Raw genomic sequence first — 18,457 nt, forward strand, 5'->3', positions numbered from 1 at the left:
AGCTGGGGCACGTGGTGGGGGAGGGGAGTGGGGGGCATGTGGTGGGGGAGGGGAGTGGGGGCAGTTGGGGTCAGGGGAGTGGGGGCACGTGGTGGGGGGAGTGGGGGCAACGGTGGGCTGGGGAGTGGGGGCAACGGTGGGCTGGGGAGTGGGGGCAGTGTTGGGGGAGGGGAGTGGGGGCAGTTGGGGGTCAGGGGAGCGGGGGCACTTGCGAAGGGGCCAGGAGGGCGTGAGTGGAGACGGCTGGGAGGGAACCAGGCGCTGCTGTGGCTCCACCAGAGCGCACTGCTCGAGCCCTGGGCCCCGGGCACTGGGCGTGACTACGGTGTCCAGTGGCTTCTCAGGGCCCTCAGTCCCTAGCCTAAGGGGGGACAGGGTTGGACGAGCCCCGCGAGTCACTGCCGGTGGTGGGAAGTCATGACGTAGGCGAGAGGGGGCTCCCTCGAAGTGAGGGGCTGGGGAGCTGCCCCGAGAGAGGGGCGGCAAAGGGACCCCACGGAGAGATCCAGGATGGGAGGAAATGCAGGGACGAGGGGTGACGGCAGCCAGGGCACGGGGAGACAGGCCAGCGGGGGTGCTGTGAGGTCAGATGGGTCAGTGACACGGGTGAGGCCACCCTGCGGGCCCGCGGCGCCCCTGCCAGACAGACGCGGGCGGGGAGAGCCGGGTGCTACCCGTCCATGTGGGGGCTCCACCGCAGGTCATGACGCTGCTCTCTGCCCGCTTTGGCCTTTGACCACAGCTCAGTTGACCTGAAGTCTGTGCCGCGGGAGGACCCCTGGGCAGGATGGCCGTGTGGGCAGCAGCGACTCTGCGAGGCTGCAGGGGTGAGCGGGGCCGGGCCTGCTGCCCGACGGCCCAGAGCTGCAGCCTTGCGCTGGCCCAGCCCTGGTGGGGGGGGGGGGTCGTCTGCCTCCAAGGCAGCTCCCCAAAGTCTGGCAGGTCTTGGGGGATAAACCACATGGCCTGGGGGATAGTTTCCACCCCAAAGGTTGTCTCTCAGGTGTCCCCCAGCCCTCGTCCTCCAAGCCGCGCTGACCACTCCCATGCTCCCCAGTTACTTCATCTGGGGTCCCTGGGATGGAGCTTTTCCCAAGCCCAAACCACCTCAGCGCTGGAAGCCGGAGCTGGGTCTCGGAGCTCATTAGGTGAGAACAGAATCTGGGTGATCTACTGTGCAGACCTCAGTGACCTCAAAGTAACACAGCAAGGCATCGCCACGCCCAAGGTCTTTTATGTTTTCTCCTAAATAAACAAATACACAAAAACCTCAGAAAAGCGGCTCCGCCTGCTTCTGGGTTTCAGAGAGAGAAGCCCTGGGTCTGAGCCGCAGGGCCACAGCCGCGGGGGCCGGGCAGCACCTGCAACACCCCCTCCCCCCCACAGGCGCACTTCAAAACCCGGACCTTACAGGCCTTTCATTCCAGCCCCAACAACCCACGCCAGGAGACGCAGCCCCAGCCTCTTAGGGGCTCCCCGAAGCCAGCCCTCTCCTTGAGCAGAGGAAACCGAGCCAGACTCGGCTGGTCACCTGCCGGCGAGGACACACACCCCTCCGTGGTGACACGCCGAAGCCGCCCCCGCAGGCCCCCCCTGCCCCAGACAAGCAGCCGTCCCGGTCCCTCCCCCACCTCACCCCATGCAGGTGCGGAATCGGGATAATTTTAGACGAGCAAACGGATGCCGTCATCCTGTCCCCGCCGCCTGGTGCTTTCTCACCAGGTCAGCCCCTCCCAGCACATGCTGGTGCGTTGGCCTCCGCAGCGCTCACACCCGCACCCCGATGCAGGCACAGGGAGGAGGCCCAGGCCAAGGTCGTGCAGCCCCAGGGCCAGCCCGGGGCCATCGGAGCCCCCAGACAGGCCCAGGCCTGGACAGCCAGAGCGCAGGAGACTGCCCCGGGGTCGCTCCCGCGGGGCCTGCTGGGGGCTCGCTAGTGAAGAGAGTCAGCCGCTCCGCACGTTGGACCCGCAGCAGCGTCCACAGTTCAGACACGGGAAACCTCCCCAGCGGCTCAGCAGCCGCTGGCAGGGCTCCTGGGCCCTGGCCTGGGGGCAGCTCCTCGGCCAGCGCCCTGGAGACCTGATTCAGACGCGGCTCGGCCGCCCTGCCAGTTCCTCTCCTCGCCAGCCGCTGCCCTGTAGACCGTGCAAGTTCGTCTTCACGACCACCTGCCAGGGTCTGCGTCCTTGCAACGGAGCAGCGTCCTTGCCCTGCGCTTTCCCGGCAGCGTCTCTGAACCTGCCGTCTGGTGTGGCAGGGGGAGCCTCAGCCCCCAGCTGTGGTCCCCACAGTTGCCCTGAACTAAGCAGAAAGTTGGGGTGATGCCGGGAACGCCATCTGCATGTTGTCCGAGCCCACACGGTCACTGTGTTGAGTGCGAGTGGAAATGGTCATCCTGGGGGCCAGCTGGCCTCATGTCCCGGGCCCGCCCCCGGTCACAGAAGGAGAAGGCCCAGCACCGCGGGATGAAGGCCCCAGGAGTGCCATTTTGGGTTTATTTGTTTTGGAAGCTACAGATCCCGGGTTTGCGACTCACTTCAATATAGTACTTTATTACCAAGCAGGTGTTTTTCCTTAGATTAAAATGAGTGCCGTAGCGGCTACATTCTGTTACTCGAAATACTACGAGTTGGCCACTTAGATCCAGGATCTCTCCGGCGAAAGAGAGGAATGATTTGCTGGTTAACATCAAAGAACTTGGCGATAGTTTAAAAATCCAACGCATCCTCCTCCTCAGCAGAGACTCAGAACACCTGGCAGCAGTTCCAGCCCTGACGCCCAGCCCGCGCCCCGTAGCCCCACCTGTGCTCAGGAACCCCGGCCTGCACCCCTGACCCCCAGTCACTCCCTGACGGCGCCCGGCCCTCAGCCCCCCAGCACTCACCAGCGACGTGCGGGCCACGGCTTCCACCACCGCGTCGAACACCTTCTGGGGCAGGCGCAGCAGCGTGGTGCCGCTGTCCACGATGGCCTTGTCCGCGTTGTACTGGGGGCGGGGAGGAGGGCATGAGACTGGGTACCATGGCAGCGCTGCAGCCAACCCCCCCACCGCCACGTCGGCCCAGCCCCCCGGCCCGTTCCGGTCACAGTCCAGGAGCTGGAGGGAAGGGGCACGGGGCCGCGGTCCTCAGGCCTTGGGGCAAAGCTCCCCCTTCCTCAGAGGTGCCCGACCCCCTGTCTGGGAGCCCGGGTGTGGGAGGGACAGGCCACAGGACCTCGAGAAGGAGGGGGGTTCGCAGCAGAAATGCTATTTGCATTTAGACCGACCCAGGGCCTGGAGGAGAACCTCTCTCCTTCACACACACACATGCACACTTACATGCACCACACCACACACACCAGATACACACACGGTGCACTCACCCCCCCACATATCACATGCACACACCCCACATGCTGCACACCCCCCCATGCACACACACGCGTACGACGTGTGCTGTGTCTGTGGCTGACACCTCACGTGGGATCTGCACCGGGCTCTCTAGTGGCAGCTCAGGGCCTTTGGGGTCCACAGGTCTGTGGACGTGGGAACGGCGCATGGCAAGGGAAGGACCGAGGCTTCCTCCGCCTTAGGCTGGTCTCCCTGAGGCCTCCGTGCACGCAAGGCTCAGTGGGCTGTGGGGGCTACGTGCGAGGAGGCGATGGGCGGTGGGAGACGCTGGTTTGCATCACCCGTGCCGGGAATGTTGGAGGAAAGGCCCCTCCGGCGCGCACAGTCCCGGCCGCAACCCGGGGTGGGGGTGCCCGACCGGCCGTCTGGACAGCTCAGCTGTTCTTCGAGTGAGAACAGTGTACTTGGGGGGGGGGGTTCGCTGTGAATGGAGGAGAAAGCTGATGGGTTATTTTGGGTCTCGTTTTGCTTATTTTTAGTCCCTCTTATTTCATCTTCAGCAGGGTCCAGGGCCCAGGAGGCGGAGCCCGGCACTGGGAGGTGTTCTCTTCACACCTCGTCTTATGCTAATCCCCCGCGAAGCCAGGAGGGAGCTCGCAGATTCCCTTGGAGGGGAGCTCGTGATCACACTGTCTTAAGGGATGAGGCTTTGTTTTATCTCACGATGTCATCGTCTCCTGACTTCATCTTCAGGCCCGGCTAATACTGAGGTGCCTCAGGCACACACAGAGGGGCCAGCACACGGCGCAGCGTCAGTACCTCTCTGCAGTCCAGATTAAGGGTCTGGCCTCCGATCTCCAGCTTCAGAATTTCTATCTGATAGTACCACTCCTCCTTAATGGGGGTGTACCAGATGTCTCCCTTGTACAGGCTCCGCTCAATTCCGCCCAGGACCTGGGAAGAGAAGCATTCACAGGTTGTAAGACAAAGACGACACAGGCGTCCAGCAAGTCACCCCAGAGGCCTGCACGCCTCCAGGGAGCTGTCACCCCAGCCGGTTCTTACGCTTTATAGGGGTTACACAACAGAGACCCTTGGAAACGAAACAGGGACTGCTCGGGGGCGCTGTACCCCGAGGTCAAACCCACCACGGCCCTTCTAGTCAAGAGGTGTGGGTGGGCTCCTTACTAAAAGGAAGTATATACAATCCTCGTTTACAGTATCGAGGTTCTGCCCCCAAATGGAAGAAAATAGTTCGCCGCATAGACCGACGGTGATCTAGTCCTGCGGAAGACAGAGGGGGTGGCATGGAGAGCAGAACAAAAGGGCTTCCCTGTGCAAACTAACTTCATTCTGCAAAACCGTCTCCCCCTCCCGCCAGCGCTCGGCCTCCCCGAGGCTCCCTTGCCCTGGAAAACGCAAGAAGGCGTGGCGTGCGGGCGCACTCCGCCGTCAGCAGCGGGGCGCCCTGGGGAGGGGTCCTGCTCGGGCCCTCTCCCCGTCATGCACGTGGGTGAAGGCCCCTCTCAGCGACCCGCCGGCTTCAGCACATCCACACGTGCTCACAGCCTTGAGGTCACTGTCAAATGACTTTTTTGGGGGGTTGTGTGTGTGCGTGTGCGCATGTATGATAGGGTGAGAGAGAGGACAGGGGTCTCCGTCCCGTCTTCCCACCAGATCTATGACATACAGGGCACCCCCTCAACCTCCCTACCCAGAGTAAGACCCACCCAAAGCCCCTCCAGCTGGTTCTCACTCCCCCGCCCCCACCCCCCAAACACCATTACCTTCTAAAGGAAAATCTTAAAAAGCTTTCATGGAGTTTGGGGGCAGATGAGGCTCTTCTTTTAGATGACAGGGTGATTAGAAAAGATAAAAATAACTAATTTTATCCAGTCTTTTGAAAGGCTCTAGAGACAAAGATGATCCCAATTTCACAACGTCTGTACAGCGCCGTGTCTCATAGCTCCCTCGGGGGCTTAACACATGAGAAAACAGCCCCTCCACTTGTGACGTCACCCCTCGAGGACTGAGAGATACCCACAAGACTACCTCCGTTGGTACCGGATCCGGCCACGGGCAAGCCTGCCCCGCACATCTGCATGGAGAACAGGTCGGGGATCCCCGCCTGGGCCACCAGGGAGTCGAAGAAAGTCTCCAGGGAACTTGACGGCTGCAGGGGGGAGAGGACGGCTGTTTCACGGCCCTGAAGCTGAGGAGAGCCCCAGGGCACACACCTCGCACGACACACGGTACGATTTTCCTGTTAATTTCCTTTCCGTGGCTGAACAATAACCACGCTGGCGATTAGTCCAATAGCCGAGAAAGCTCTGGCCGAATTCCCGGCCACTCGGAATCTTTCCGGCCGGAGCGGCTGTCATGACAACAAGGTCGCGTTTCCAGAAGCTGTCAGGATGCCGTCACATCCATCAGCCCAGTGCCTGGTGGGCGCGTGAGGACACGTGGGCGTGGGCGGCCACGCTCCTCGGATTCTGATCTTAGACCTCGGCCGGGCCGGAGAGGGCAGTTTCTCCAGGAACTACCTTTGCAGCTCCAGAAAGTTGTTGTTCATTCCTTAGGCTGCAGGGGCCCCTGACACGCAGGAGAGTGTGACCCCCGAGGAGCATCCCCCTGGTGCCCAGAGCCTGGGGGGCGGCTTAGCTCTGCCTACTGACCTCAGGCAATAGGGAAGGCTCTGCAGGAAGAGCTGCCTGCCCCGCCCGCCCCCCCCCCCCCCCCCCCTTTAAAGCCTCAGAATTCCCACTGCCCAGGGGAGCACACCCCCACGTGGCATCAGGGTGCAGAGAGCGGTCCCCCTTCCCAGGACCCCAAAGGCAGCTGGTCTGTGAACTGGTCGGGCTGGAGCGGACGTGAAGGAAAACAACAGACCTGAATTTTGATTTTGGCTTGGACAGAGAAGTTAAAAAGACGGGAGAAATTAGAGTTAGTTACTGAGTGGTTAGTTCTTGTTTTTTTTTTTTTTTTTTTAAAGATTTATTTTTAAGTATTTATGCACACAAGAACTGGAGTGTGACGTCAACTTGACCCCAGTGAACGTCCCCCTGGATGGGAAAGCAGGTCTTCCCTTGCTTTTCCTTGGGGAGCCTCGTGGGCGAGGGTCTGTGTGTCCACTGGGCAGCTGCCCTGCCACTGGCTCCAGCCTCCTCAGGAGCAGCGAGAGGCTGGGGGTGACCTCATGTGGCTCCAGTGCAGGCAAACCTGCCTGGGCACCCCCCGGGCTGGCCTCCTGCTCAGGCAGCCCTCGGGGTGGACGTTCCCAGGCTGCCAGCCGCCTGCCCTTTCTGCACACCACGATTGCTCCTTCGTGCAGCTGGAGAGTACAAACATTTGCAGAATTCTGTCTTTCTCCATTCTGTGAAGGTTCTGACACTAATGAGAAAGGATTCCAGAAGTTTCTGTGGCTGGTGACCCCACGGGTAGACTCCCATCTAGGCTGCAGGTGTCACCTGGGGGTGCTCTGGAGGGAGGGCAGAGCCACAGGGCGCTGCTGGAGCCTGGAGGACCCTCACCCAGACTGGGAGGCTCCAACACAGCCCCCCAGAGCCCATCTTCACGTAGCAGCATGGAGCTAATACATGTGCTTTCTTACACCCCTACCTGCGCAAACACTCCTGACCAGCATCATTGGGTGATTCAGATCCTGTCACCATTTATGTGACACCAGCAAAGTAAACAAAGACAGGAGACCAAAAACTCATGTCTGAGTAGCTGCTGCAGAAGCTTCAAAGAATCATGCCATCACCTGACACTTCAAAAATGTGAGAAATACGACTTCTTAAGGAATATACATTTCCTTGATGTATTAGGAAATGTCATCAGAAATACAAGTGTGTGAACACAGATCTGACCCACCTTGGGGCTGTCCCTACCATCCCAGGGAGGCCTGGACCCACGTCCACCCGCCCCTGCAGCGCCCCGCCCCATCGTTTGGTTCTGAGGCCGGGGGATCCTCTCACCTTGGCCAAGGTGGCGTAAGCAAGCCCGAGGATCCCATTCCATTTGATCCCAGGCAAGAAGAAATTCTCTGACTCAAAAATCGTGGCGATGTTGACAAGAAAAGAGCTGTTGAGGCCCTTCGGGATGGTGACCACGTCCTCCCCCACCGAGCCGGTCCAGCTGCCCTGCGTGTACTTCACCGTGACGTCGAAGCCCTTGGGGTGGTAGGTGCTGGACCTGGAGCGGGAGAGAAAAGCTGCTGCTGTGTCCGCCTCGGAACCGCCGAGGCCGTCCTGACAGAGCCCACGGCGGGCAGCTCCCCAGAATCCCCGGGCAGGAGCCTGCCGTCAGCATCCCCAGCGGCTGGGACACAGGAGACCCTGTGTGAGCGTACAGCCCCCCAATATTGGGACTGCTCTGTCAGGGCCCCACCGAGAAGCCAGGATGAATATTTCATTATTCCAAAGAACTCGTGGGCAGAGCCACACCCGGGCACCCTGAGTTCCAACATGAAGGTGGGGTTCGTGTGGGGGGGAGAGGAGGCGCTCGGGGCCGCCGGTGGGGACGGGCTCACCCCTGCACACGAACGTGGCTCCTGTCAGTCGGGAAGTGACAAAAAGCGAAGAAAAAACACAACCAAAACTGAAATGAATGCTGTATTCAGAGGGAAGAAGCCGACAGAGCTGACGAAGCCGCCGTCCCCGCGGCCGCTGGGGAGGCTTTCCACGGCCCGGGAGGGAAGCGCCCAGGGGCTGCCTGAGCCGGCAGGGGCTTGGCCAAACGGGGCCCACCTCGGCTCGAGGGCCCCAACAGGAGGGTCGGCCGGCGAGGAGGCCACGCCAACCTGCCCAGCAGCGGCCTGGAGTTCAGGGCTGCCCCGACATCCAGTGTGACAAAGCCCAAGCCCACCCCCGACACCGAGGGCCTCCCCTTGGGGCACCCCCAACCCCTTGCCCTCCGCCCCAAAGCTGGGTAGTCTCAGACCAAATACAGGGGGTGAAACTGCTGACACGTGACACCATCTACACACTCACACACACAGCCCCCCGAGTGAGTGCAGCGGATGGGTGTGGGGCGCAGGAGGAGACCCTGATTTCAGACACAGCACCCAGGCGGCCAGGGAGGGGGGGCAGTGCCGTCCAGGGGCTCAGCAGGGGAGGGGGGATGAGCAAGCGGGGGCCCCCAGGCTTCTGCTAGGACTCTGTGAGCCCTCCCCCAAGACAAGCAGCCTTGCTCTCCAGGAAGGACGCCTGGGAAGGCCCTCAGGCCCGGGGGTGTCAGTCCCACGGTCAGTCACTCTTCCGGTGCCACCCGGATCATGTGGAGGCAGGAACCAAGGAGCAGCCTCGGCAAACATCTGGCATTCAAACCGCGCCCTTCCTGGGAAAACCTCAAATTCTTAACAGCAGAGTCAACTCATGGAGCAGCCTGACGTGAAATGCTCCTGTTGCTCTGCAGGTTCCCCTCACCCCACTTTACAGGCCAGTCTCTGAACAGCAAGACATGATAGACGTCTCTGCTGCAGCGTCACGCCACCAGTGCCGTCTTGTCCGGGGTCAGAGGAAAGTAATCACACATGATATGACCTCTTTCTTTTTATTTTTTTCTTAAAGATTTATTTTTATTTATGTATGCATACAAGAACTGGGGTGCAGGCCAGAGGTGCGGGGGGTGAGTGGACTCACCAGAGACAGAGTGGGGAGCAGAACAGGCGGATCCACTGAAATCCACTGCTGAGGGGAGCAGCGGGGAGACAGGAGAGGTCTGCTGCGCCATGTGGGTAGCTCCCTGGCCGGGGATTGAACTCGTGCTGCAGTGTCTGGCAATAGCTTCACAGCGCTGAGGCTTAACCCCTGCGCCACCAGGGAGGCCCAAGCATTGAACATGCTAAAGGTAAGGGCCGCCCTGAGGACGGACCCTCAGGACACTCCCCCCACGCAGAAATGCTACTTATTAAGATATTTTAGTGTCGTAAGGAAAACATTAAGGTGAAAGGAAAACATTCAGGCAAGAGCATCTTCCATCCGTCGAGAGCGACTACCTTTGGGTGGGGGCAGTGGGAGACTCATTCCCGTGGCGAGGCCCGTCCCCATTTTCCACGGAGATAACTTCATAATCGGGAAAAAGAAGTTATTTCAGAAATGTCTGGCACTAATTTTGGAGCAATTGCATTTGTTCTAAGTTCAGAATGGAAGGTAAAATAAGAATGTTTAGCTTGGATAATTACTTAATATTGACTCGCCCTTTTCGCTAGTGTAACTATTTACTTTCTAAGTAAACTCAGATCTTAGAGTGAACGTGGCACAGTGAATGTTGGGTGGACATACATCTGGGCAAGGGCAGGTGCAGACGGGAGTGGACGGACCTGGCCGGATGCTGAGGGCCTGCCAGGCATTAACAGGCAAAGCGCAGAGTCAGGGCTGGGAGCGCGGGTGCCTGAGGACCGGCAGGTGCCCTGTCTGAATGCCAGAGCAGCTGCAGGATCTGGCACATGGAGCGGGTGGGCTGCACATATTTTTGTTAAATAGCAGCAAGGGGCCTCCCTGGTGGTGCAAGAGGTTAAGACACAACCTATGAAGCTACCCGCAGCCACTGCAGCATGAGTTCGATCCCCGGCCAGGGAGGTGACCCACATGGCGCAGCAGACCTCTCCTGTCTCGCCCGCTGCTCCCCTCAGCAGTGTATTTCAGTCAGTCTGCCTGTTCTGCTCCCAGCTCTGTCTCTGGCGAATCCTCTCACCCCCACACCTCTGGCTTGTACCCCAGTTCTTGAATGCATAAATAAATAAATCTTTTTAAAAAAAGAACAGAGAAAAAAGATTTAAATATCCCCAGACACAGACCCAGGCCGCGTCCCTGCCCCTCCTTGGCCCTGCTGCCTTGGGCCCTTGCTTCCGTTCTTTCTCCTCTAAATGCATTTCTGTTCACCCTCTAAATAAAGACTTGCCCCGCTCTGTTAATCTCAGGGTTTGCCTACGAATTCCTTTTTATGACTCCGTGGTGTTTCAGGGGTCACTGGGGTGGAAAACAGCAGCAGCCGCGGGCGTCACGATGAAGCAACACGGGCTCCATCGCCAGCCTCGTGGCCTGGGCCGACCTATTTCCCGCATTTGCCTCAGTTTCCACAACTGAAAGGTGGGGTAGCTGAGCACCACGCCCCGGGGTTCCTCCGGACGGTGAAGAGTTAATAGCATAGACATTCAGAACAGAGCCTCGAGCACAGCGGGCGCCCAGAGACGGCTGCTGCTGCTGTCATTATCTCATCCCTCGCGCCATTATTCAATCTACAACTACTATTAGAAAATGGAAGATTTTTTTTCTAGAAAATGCTCCTATAGCATCAGTCTTCATTGAACACCCGAACCTGTCTCTGGTGAAGTCTGTGGGGTGAAGCGGTCAGGGTGGAGGGGGCCTCCTGGGCCCCGCAGCGCCCACAGTTGGGTCTGCTGTAGCGGGACGGGCCCAAACCAGGCTGCTGGGGGTGGCGCAGCCGGCTGTGAGCAGCGAACCAGCTTCAATCCTATTTATCAGCCGGTGGGGTCTCCACAGGGTGATGCTCTGGAGGGACCAGGCAGACGCCAGCCGTCCACAGGCAGAGGCCAGCCAGGGCCTGGATGACGGACAAGCCGAGGGCTGGAGGTGCCCGGCGGCGCCGGGGCTCCCCTGCACGTGGTGGGGCCTGTTGCTGCTCAGGTTGCTTGTCCCCAAAGGCGGCAGAGGTGAGACTCCTGAGTGCAGAAAACTGGGAGGAGCCCCGAGTTCTCTGGGGAGTTCGGAGGATTTGGAGGAAGCCAACCCCCCCCACACACCCACACTCACACGGGAAACACCCCTCCCCCACTCGGCGCACACAGGTCACAGCAAAGCTTCGAAGCTCCTGGCTGCTGGGCATGGAGGTGGCTGGCCAGGCGCTCTCCCCGGGGGCCGAGGAGGACACGTGCGACGGGCAGCCACGCAGCGAGTCCGACACGGAGCCGGAAGGTCCTAGAGCAGGGTGATGGCACGCCCTGCCGCCCTCGCCCGGCTTGGGCTTGGCACTCCTGCCCAGGCCGCGGCAGACCACACCTGGGGCCATGCGATGGTGCCCTTGGCCTCCGCCCTCCCCACCCCCCACACGTCAGGCTCCAGCCTGTGGAAATGACCCGCACGGTCACACGTTTCCTGGCGCTATGCAACCTCCTGCTTTTGCTCGATGGAAGCTGGGTTTATTCCCCAGAGCAGAAGACCCTGATGGGCCCGTCAGGCTGAGCAGACTGGCCGGGGGTTCTCAGAAGGGTCTGCAGGTAGCTCAGACCCTGAAAGGCACACCCCGTGTCCCGGGCTAGCTCTGTCTGTGGAGTTTAAATCTGAGGGTGACAAAAACAGACGTGGAATGAAAATGCGCCCGGCGCTGGGGCAGCTGCAGGCCCACAGGGGAAGCCAGTGGCTGCCCCTCCCTCCGCTGAGGCTGACCAGGGCCCACTTGGCGGGCGTGGAGGCTGGCTCTGAGGCCTGAAGGCTCTGTGCTCACAGCTGGGACTCGTTTCCAAACCCCAGAAAGTCCTCCCTGCTCAGAAACGGTCTCCATGACCCACTTTGACCCCTTCTGGACCCTGGGCCACACAGAGGAGGCAGCCAGCCTCCCAGGCCTCCTCACGCCCACGGTCCTTCCCGGCTCCAGCCTCCACCCCAGGACCAGGGGCTCAGTGACACCACGGGCAGCACTTCCCTAAGTCCACGGGACACTGAAGGCCCACGCTGACGTGGCGCGGAGTGGGCGGCCTCCAGAGAAGGCACCAGGGCTGCTGGGAAGATGCATTTCCGGGAAAGAGCTCGTCCCCACACAGACACTGCACACAGACTCAGATGTGGGCACATGTGCGCCAACCTCAGCACACGCAGACCAATGTCCACACATACATGCTAACAGCTGCATGCACAAACCTACACACACCAGATTCTATACATGCATGCAAATATCTACCCACACATGCACACCAACATCTAACATACACAGATATTACACACACACGCTATGCATACACATCATCTACGCACACGAAGTCTACACACGCCAATGCCTACACACACGCATATACACTAATGTCCACACACCAATTCTACACTTACACATTGTCCATACACACTCATAAACACACATGCACACACACGTAGAGGTATACACACACCTATACACACGTGCACACATATACGCACATGCATCTACATGACACAATGTACACATGTACACATACATACACATATGCACAAATATCTATAGAAACACACAAATGTATATGTCTAACCACCGATACAACAAAAATACACAAATACACACAACATCTATATCACGCACATGTACACACTCATATACAATCGTTGCACTGCATTTTAACTGCTTCACCATTACACACAAATACAGACATGTACACACAACACACACACGCACACACAAATATGTGCCCTTAGGAACACACAGTCACACAGACAGACACAGAAACCAGCCCGCCTGAAATGAACCGCTCGGCGGATTCGGAGGCGCCCTTGGGCCCCCGGCCTGCCCCGCTGGTCACTCACCGGTCGGCGTCGAAGTAGGAGTCGATGAAGGCGTCCGGGGCGCCCGCCACTGCGAAGTTACTGCTTCCGGTGTCCACCAGGATCTGCAGCTTTGGTGTTGGAGGGAAACAGAAGGTGTCAGGTGCCTGCGAGGCCGCGTCCGGCTCCTTTGACGGGCTGACTACCCGGCCACGGCCCCGTGGGAAGAGCCTATATTGGTTAGACGGCTTTCAAAAAAACTTAAAAATCTGAAATCTGAACACAGTCCACCAAAAAGGCTGTGGCAGGGAGGGGGTGCAGTCCAGCCTCAGATACACCCCAAATAAAAGGAAACAAAATCGGGCAGAGAACGGAGGTTTCCTTGAAGCTCTGGGCTCCTGTCGCGGCTGGGGCCGCCCTCTTCCTGCCTCCCCATCTTCCACGTCTCAGTCCCGCTCTGCGGGGTGCTACCCTGAGGACGCCCCCGCACGGTTGTGCCCCTCACCTCACGCAGAGCACCAGCAGCCTGTCACACTTGGGGCTTTCGGTTTTAATGAGTGTAGTTTACACACAATAAAAATGCAAGATATTCGATACCAAGACACGGGAATTTATTTTCCACGGATCCCGCCTCTTCCCAGAAGCAGTAACCTCCGGCCCTGCCCGGCCCTGGCCTCCTGCGTCCTGCCCTGGCCGTCAGCGCCCGCAACCACGCGGGCTGGTTACTTGGGGGGCGGGGGATGTCTGGTTTCTTTCGTTAAGGGCTGACGCCCCCACGTTGCATCTGCCCTTTCTTTACAAGGAACACCCCCTCCTTGGCATGGGGTCCAGCCTGTCTCCTCCTTCCAGACTCAGCCTGCTTCCCACGCCGGGCTCGGGGAGCAAGGCGGCCGGCCCCCACGTTTCCACTTCTCCCGGGTGTGTCCTCAGGAAGGAAACGCTGGGTCACAGGGAAGGTGAATGTTTCATGTGTCTTAGAAACCTGCTGAGCAGCCTCCCCGGGAGGTGAGCTGAGTCACAGCCCCTGAGCCATGCGTCAGCACCCCGTGGGGCTCCTTTGCTCCCTGTGCTCCCCCAAATGGGGTGTTGTGGTCTCTTTTATTATGTCCATTCTACAGAATGACATCTTGTGGTTTTGACCTGCAGTTCCCCAGGGACCAGTGACCTCCAGTGACCAGTGACCCCCCATGACCAGTGACCCCAGTAACCCCCACCAAGTGACCAATGAACCCCAATGACCCCAGTGATTTACACCAAGTGACTAATGACCCCCAGTGACCACCCATTGACCAACGACTCCTAGTGACCCCCGGTGACCAGCGACCCCCAGTGACCAAGGACGTCGTGCTGCCCCTCAGGATCCGTCTGTCCGGCTGCCATCCCAACAGGCAATGGTGCCCAAGAGCAGGGCGGGTCAGCGATGCTCACAGCTCTGACTAAGGGCCGGGAGCTGAAGCACTTCCCTCACATTAGCCTGTTTCCTCTTCACAACAGCCCCCGAAGGAGGCGTTACTGTCTCCCCATTTCATAGCTAGGGAAGCTGAGGCGCAGAGCGGTGGACCTGCCCTGTCTGGGGCGGGGGTGAGGGCAGAGCAGGGGCTTGGGCCCAGGAGGTCACCAGTTGCGTCCTCGCAGCCCAGCTCGCCCGCCTGCCGGCTCCTGGGCGCCTCTAACCCGCCGCCCACTCCCACGCGGCAGGGCCGCGGACTGTCCACTGCCCTGTGCCCCGTGCCTGCAGGCCTGGCACGCGGTGGGCACACGGGTCTTTGATGAGGGAAAAGCTAAATGATTCTTCCAGGTCGAATCAGAGAGGCCGAGTTGCTCCTGGGACAAAGGAAACACTCAGGGGACAAACACCGTGAGGAGCCCAGGTGAGGAGGCGCGGGGCCCACGTGGGGAGGCCGGGCAAACAGCAGCAGCTCCTGCTTCCGGCTGGGCAGGGCTCCCCGCACCTGGGGGGGGCATTTCCCCGCAGGGGCCAGGAGACCACGGCGGGTGTGGACTCCCATGCCCCAGAGCCTGGCCTCCCCGGGCGGGACCCCCTGGTGACCTGAGGGAAGTCCTTTCGCCACTGGCGGCCGGGGGCAGGCCGGGGGCAGGCCGGGGGCACCTGTGAGGTTGTAACAGGCTGGACCCTGGGAACGGGGAGCCTCCAGGTCCCCTGCCCACCCAGGGAGGAGAAGCTGGAGCGGAGCCTGGGGAAGGAAGACGACGGACAGCTGGGGAGCGCGGGGAGCAGAGGCCTGTGGAGAAGCCGCGCTTGCTGCTTGGCCTCGGGCTTGGAGCAGGGACTGGGGGGCACGTGAAACAGACGTGGGCGAGAGACCCTCGGGGAGGCTCACGTGGCAGCTGTTATCTTGATTTTGATTTTGCTCCTTCTGTCCCAGACATGCTGGGCCTTCGCCCCTTTCCTGGGGTCCCACGGGAGGGGCCTCAGACCCTGGCTGGCTCTGGGGCCTCGCAGCCCTGCTCGGGGCCGCCCCGTCGGGCTGGTTTACCCACGAGGGGAGGGCCGGCTGTGGGTGCTTGGTGTGGAAACGCTGTCCTTTGTCCTTTTCTTCTCTTCTCCCCACTGTGCACGGAGTGTTACGTTCCTCGCCGCGGAAGGTCTTAAGAGTATGTTTGGTCTTGCTGCGGCGGATGGCAGGACCTATTTAGAGCAGGTAGTTTTGGGGGTCCTGGAGTGCCAGCAGGTAGGTTTGGGAGTCCTGGGGTGCCCCCTCCCTGCCCGGGAACAAGGTGAGTGCTCACAGCACAGACCATCCACTCCTACACCCCAGGTCCGACACGACACCACAACCGGAGGAAGTGAGTCCACCCTCCACTCCCTCACAGCCACCCCTGCTGGCAGAGGCGGGGCTTCCGCCGACTCTCGCCCCCCCCCCCACACACACACATTTGGGCTAATGCAGACAGAAAGCAGGCACGCGCGGAAACATCTAGTACCTGGCTCTCCGCTGAAATACTGAGTACTCAGCAGCCTGGAGCCTCCACACCGCAGCTGGGAGTGGATTGGCTCTGCATTCCTGATCATGTGCAGGGGGTGCTCCTGTGAACACACTGTCAAACATCTGGGGGCACCCTCCCCCCAGCACGCAGGAGAGCAAGGCCATCCGCCCAGGCTGCAGCCGAGCTGCGCTGCAAAACCGGCTGCCTGCAGGTAAACGGCCTTCCCACCAAGACCAGGGCCAGGGGAAGAGCCGGCCGGGTCTGCCTGCGCCCAGCCGCAGCGCCCGCCCGTTTCACAAAGGAGGCGACTGAACCCTGCCTCGCTCCCCTCGGCCCAGCACTTCTTTAGGTTGCAATAAGCAGAACTAGAAGCCCCGCCTGCCAAGAATAATTACATTTCTAAAGTCAGTGACTCCCCGCTCCACCTCCGAGAGCGACATTCAAACTGTGTTGACTGGAAATGGTTCTCGCAGATTAAAATCTGTCAAACGGCTTCCCAGGTTCAAATCCTCACTTTGATTCGCTCATAAACTCTTTGCCTCTGACTATCGGTTGAGACCTTCTGTCCAGTTAACACCGCGTGAATTTGTGGGCACCGGGATGTTACCGGAGGCGCCCGGGGTGCTGTGATCTCGCAGGTGCAGAGGGTCAGCCACAGGCAGACCCGGGAGGGGCCCTCCGCGGTCTGGCCAGGGCGGCTAGTACTCCGGGGCGGGGTGCTCTCTCCGTGTGCGCCTGCTCCTGAGGACGGCAGGGCCGAGAGTAACACAGAGCTCCGTGTTCCTTCGTCATAATGTGGATGAGAAAAAAACCCCAACGAAAGTTGAAAAAAATCACGTCATTTGAGGACTGGCATTTGTCGTACGTCACCAGGGTGACCATTGCTTCCGCTTGCAATTTCCTAGAGCCTGGAGAACGCGAACACTTTAATTTTCAGTAACTCACAGGGAAATTCTCGAAGCAGGTAGGCCTATCAGAATCTCTGCTCGTGAAAACACCCCTCAACTTCAGTCCTCTTGAGATGATTCCATTTCCATCCAGCCGTCAACATTCTGCTTAACGCCATCACTTCCTGTGTCACATTTTCAGTTTTAACCCCATCTCGCGGGGATTTCATGGAGCCTTATTGAGCTGGGGTGACTCGGTAACTCACTGGCCAAGGGTGCTTGGTTCTGCTCTCCCCTACCCCGCCCCTGGGGGTGAGCCTGAAGCGTCTACCTTGGAACCCTCTGGCCTTAAGGGGCTTTCCAAAGGCCAGCTCTTGGCATGGCTGAGGTGTGGCTGAAACTGGCTACGAATAATAAAAGAGCCTTTATCACGTAGGAATCCCAGGGTTTCAGGAGCAAGAGCCAGGAACTGCACAGAAAACCAAGTATACGTTTCTCCTGAACCACGTCACTCGCAGCCAGTGGGAACCAGCCCTCACGCATCTTTGGAAAGAAGTTCCCAGATGCGGCCTGTCGCGCTCCGGCTTATTGTCCACACGCAGACGTGACCCCGGCTGTCCCCTCGCTGGGGTGGGGCACAGAGGTGGAGGAGAAAGACACACCCCGCAGCCCACAGGGATCCTCAGGAGACTCAGCAGGAAATCTTGGCCTTTCAGAGAAGAATGTGGTGGGTCGGAGCCGCCACCCTTAAAAAAAAAGGACAGCTGGGGTGCACGGTGACAACAGGGCGTGGAGACACGGCCAACAAGGGCAGCAGGCCCTGCACGTGCCGGCCCCCTCTGCCGGTCCTGGAGACCTGCCGCTCCACAGGCCTTTGCTGGGTCTCTCTGGCAACCACGCGCCCGCGCCCGCCCAGGGCCGGCTCCTCAGCGGCATTCCACAGCGGGAAGGCTCCCGGGCCACCGGGCGGGTCGGCAGACACAAGCCCATTGTCCTGGGCATAATGGCCCCACTGACGGGCTCCGGGCAGGCATTTCTCCTTCTCTGCTGGGTGTGGAGTCCCACAAGCCTCTGCGCTTGCTCAGTCCCTCTGACGCGCCGGCCCTCCCCGGTGCCACGCGCACACTGGCCCCCGAGCGGGCAGGGGACACAGAGGCAGCGGCTGTCGCCTGAGACAGAGACACAAACCGCATTATTTTACACAACAGCCCGCGTGTGTGGCACCACCACCTCTTTCTGCATCGGTTCTGCAGAAGCGAGGTCCAGAGGACGCCCAGTTCAGCACTGGGGTCCCCCAAGCTGGCGGCCAGCTTGGCCGTTCACCCCTAGAACAGGTGATTTCAGGAGAGAGCTGCTCCCCTCATAAATGAGGCCGCACAGACTCGGCAAATGTGGGTGCTGGGGCACAGGACCCGCTCCGGGGGTGTTAGGATGTTCCCGAGGCGAGACGAGCGAACACTGAGCTGAACTGGCTCCTCCAGTCAGTTCCTCACGCGCCAGGCGTCTCGGCCCCAGGAAGTTAAGTTCAAGCCACTCGCCTGCAAGTGGCACATGATCTGAAACCACCAGAACCAAGATTCTAGGGAGCAGCTTTCTTCCAGCCCCCGAGTGCCAGCGGAAATTTCCAGGCCACCCCCACTCCCGTGTTCCCCAGACAGGCGTGGGGCCCAGGAGGGCAGTGGGACACGGACAGCACCCCAGACCCGAGAAGGGCTTTATAATTCCAAAGCACAACTCTGAACGGCTGAGGAGCACAGAAGAAAGAGTCCATCCTGCTGTGCAAGGGGGACAGTGAGGGGGACAGAAGTGCCCCAGAA

The 18,457-nt window shown here is 59.9% G+C and overlaps 1 protein-coding gene across 2 annotated transcripts in view; it reads right to left on the bottom strand.

Annotated features, from left to right (window-relative positions):
- BACE2 (beta-secretase 2) overlaps positions 1 to 18,457 on the bottom strand; it is a 53,874-nt gene that overhangs the window by 14,461 nt on the left and 20,956 nt on the right. For both annotated transcript variants that reach the window (XM_054700261.1, XM_037524926.1), the window contains exons 2-6: positions 12,847 to 12,935; positions 7,312 to 7,528; positions 5,379 to 5,507; positions 4,154 to 4,288; positions 2,888 to 2,989 (exon numbers count right to left, since the gene is read on the bottom strand). In XM_054700261.1, coding sequence (XP_054556236.1) covers positions 2,888 to 2,989; positions 4,154 to 4,288; positions 5,379 to 5,507; positions 7,312 to 7,528; positions 12,847 to 12,935 — 672 coding nt within the window. The remainder of the gene's footprint in view (positions 1 to 2,887; positions 2,990 to 4,153; positions 4,289 to 5,378; positions 5,508 to 7,311; positions 7,529 to 12,846; positions 12,936 to 18,457) is intronic.

Source organism: Talpa occidentalis, unplaced genomic scaffold (assembly GCF_014898055.3).
Source record: "Talpa occidentalis isolate TD23 unplaced genomic scaffold, MPIMG_talOcc4v2.1 talOcc4.4, whole genome shotgun sequence".
Classification (NCBI taxonomy): Eukaryota; Metazoa; Chordata; class Mammalia; order Eulipotyphla; family Talpidae; genus Talpa; species Talpa occidentalis.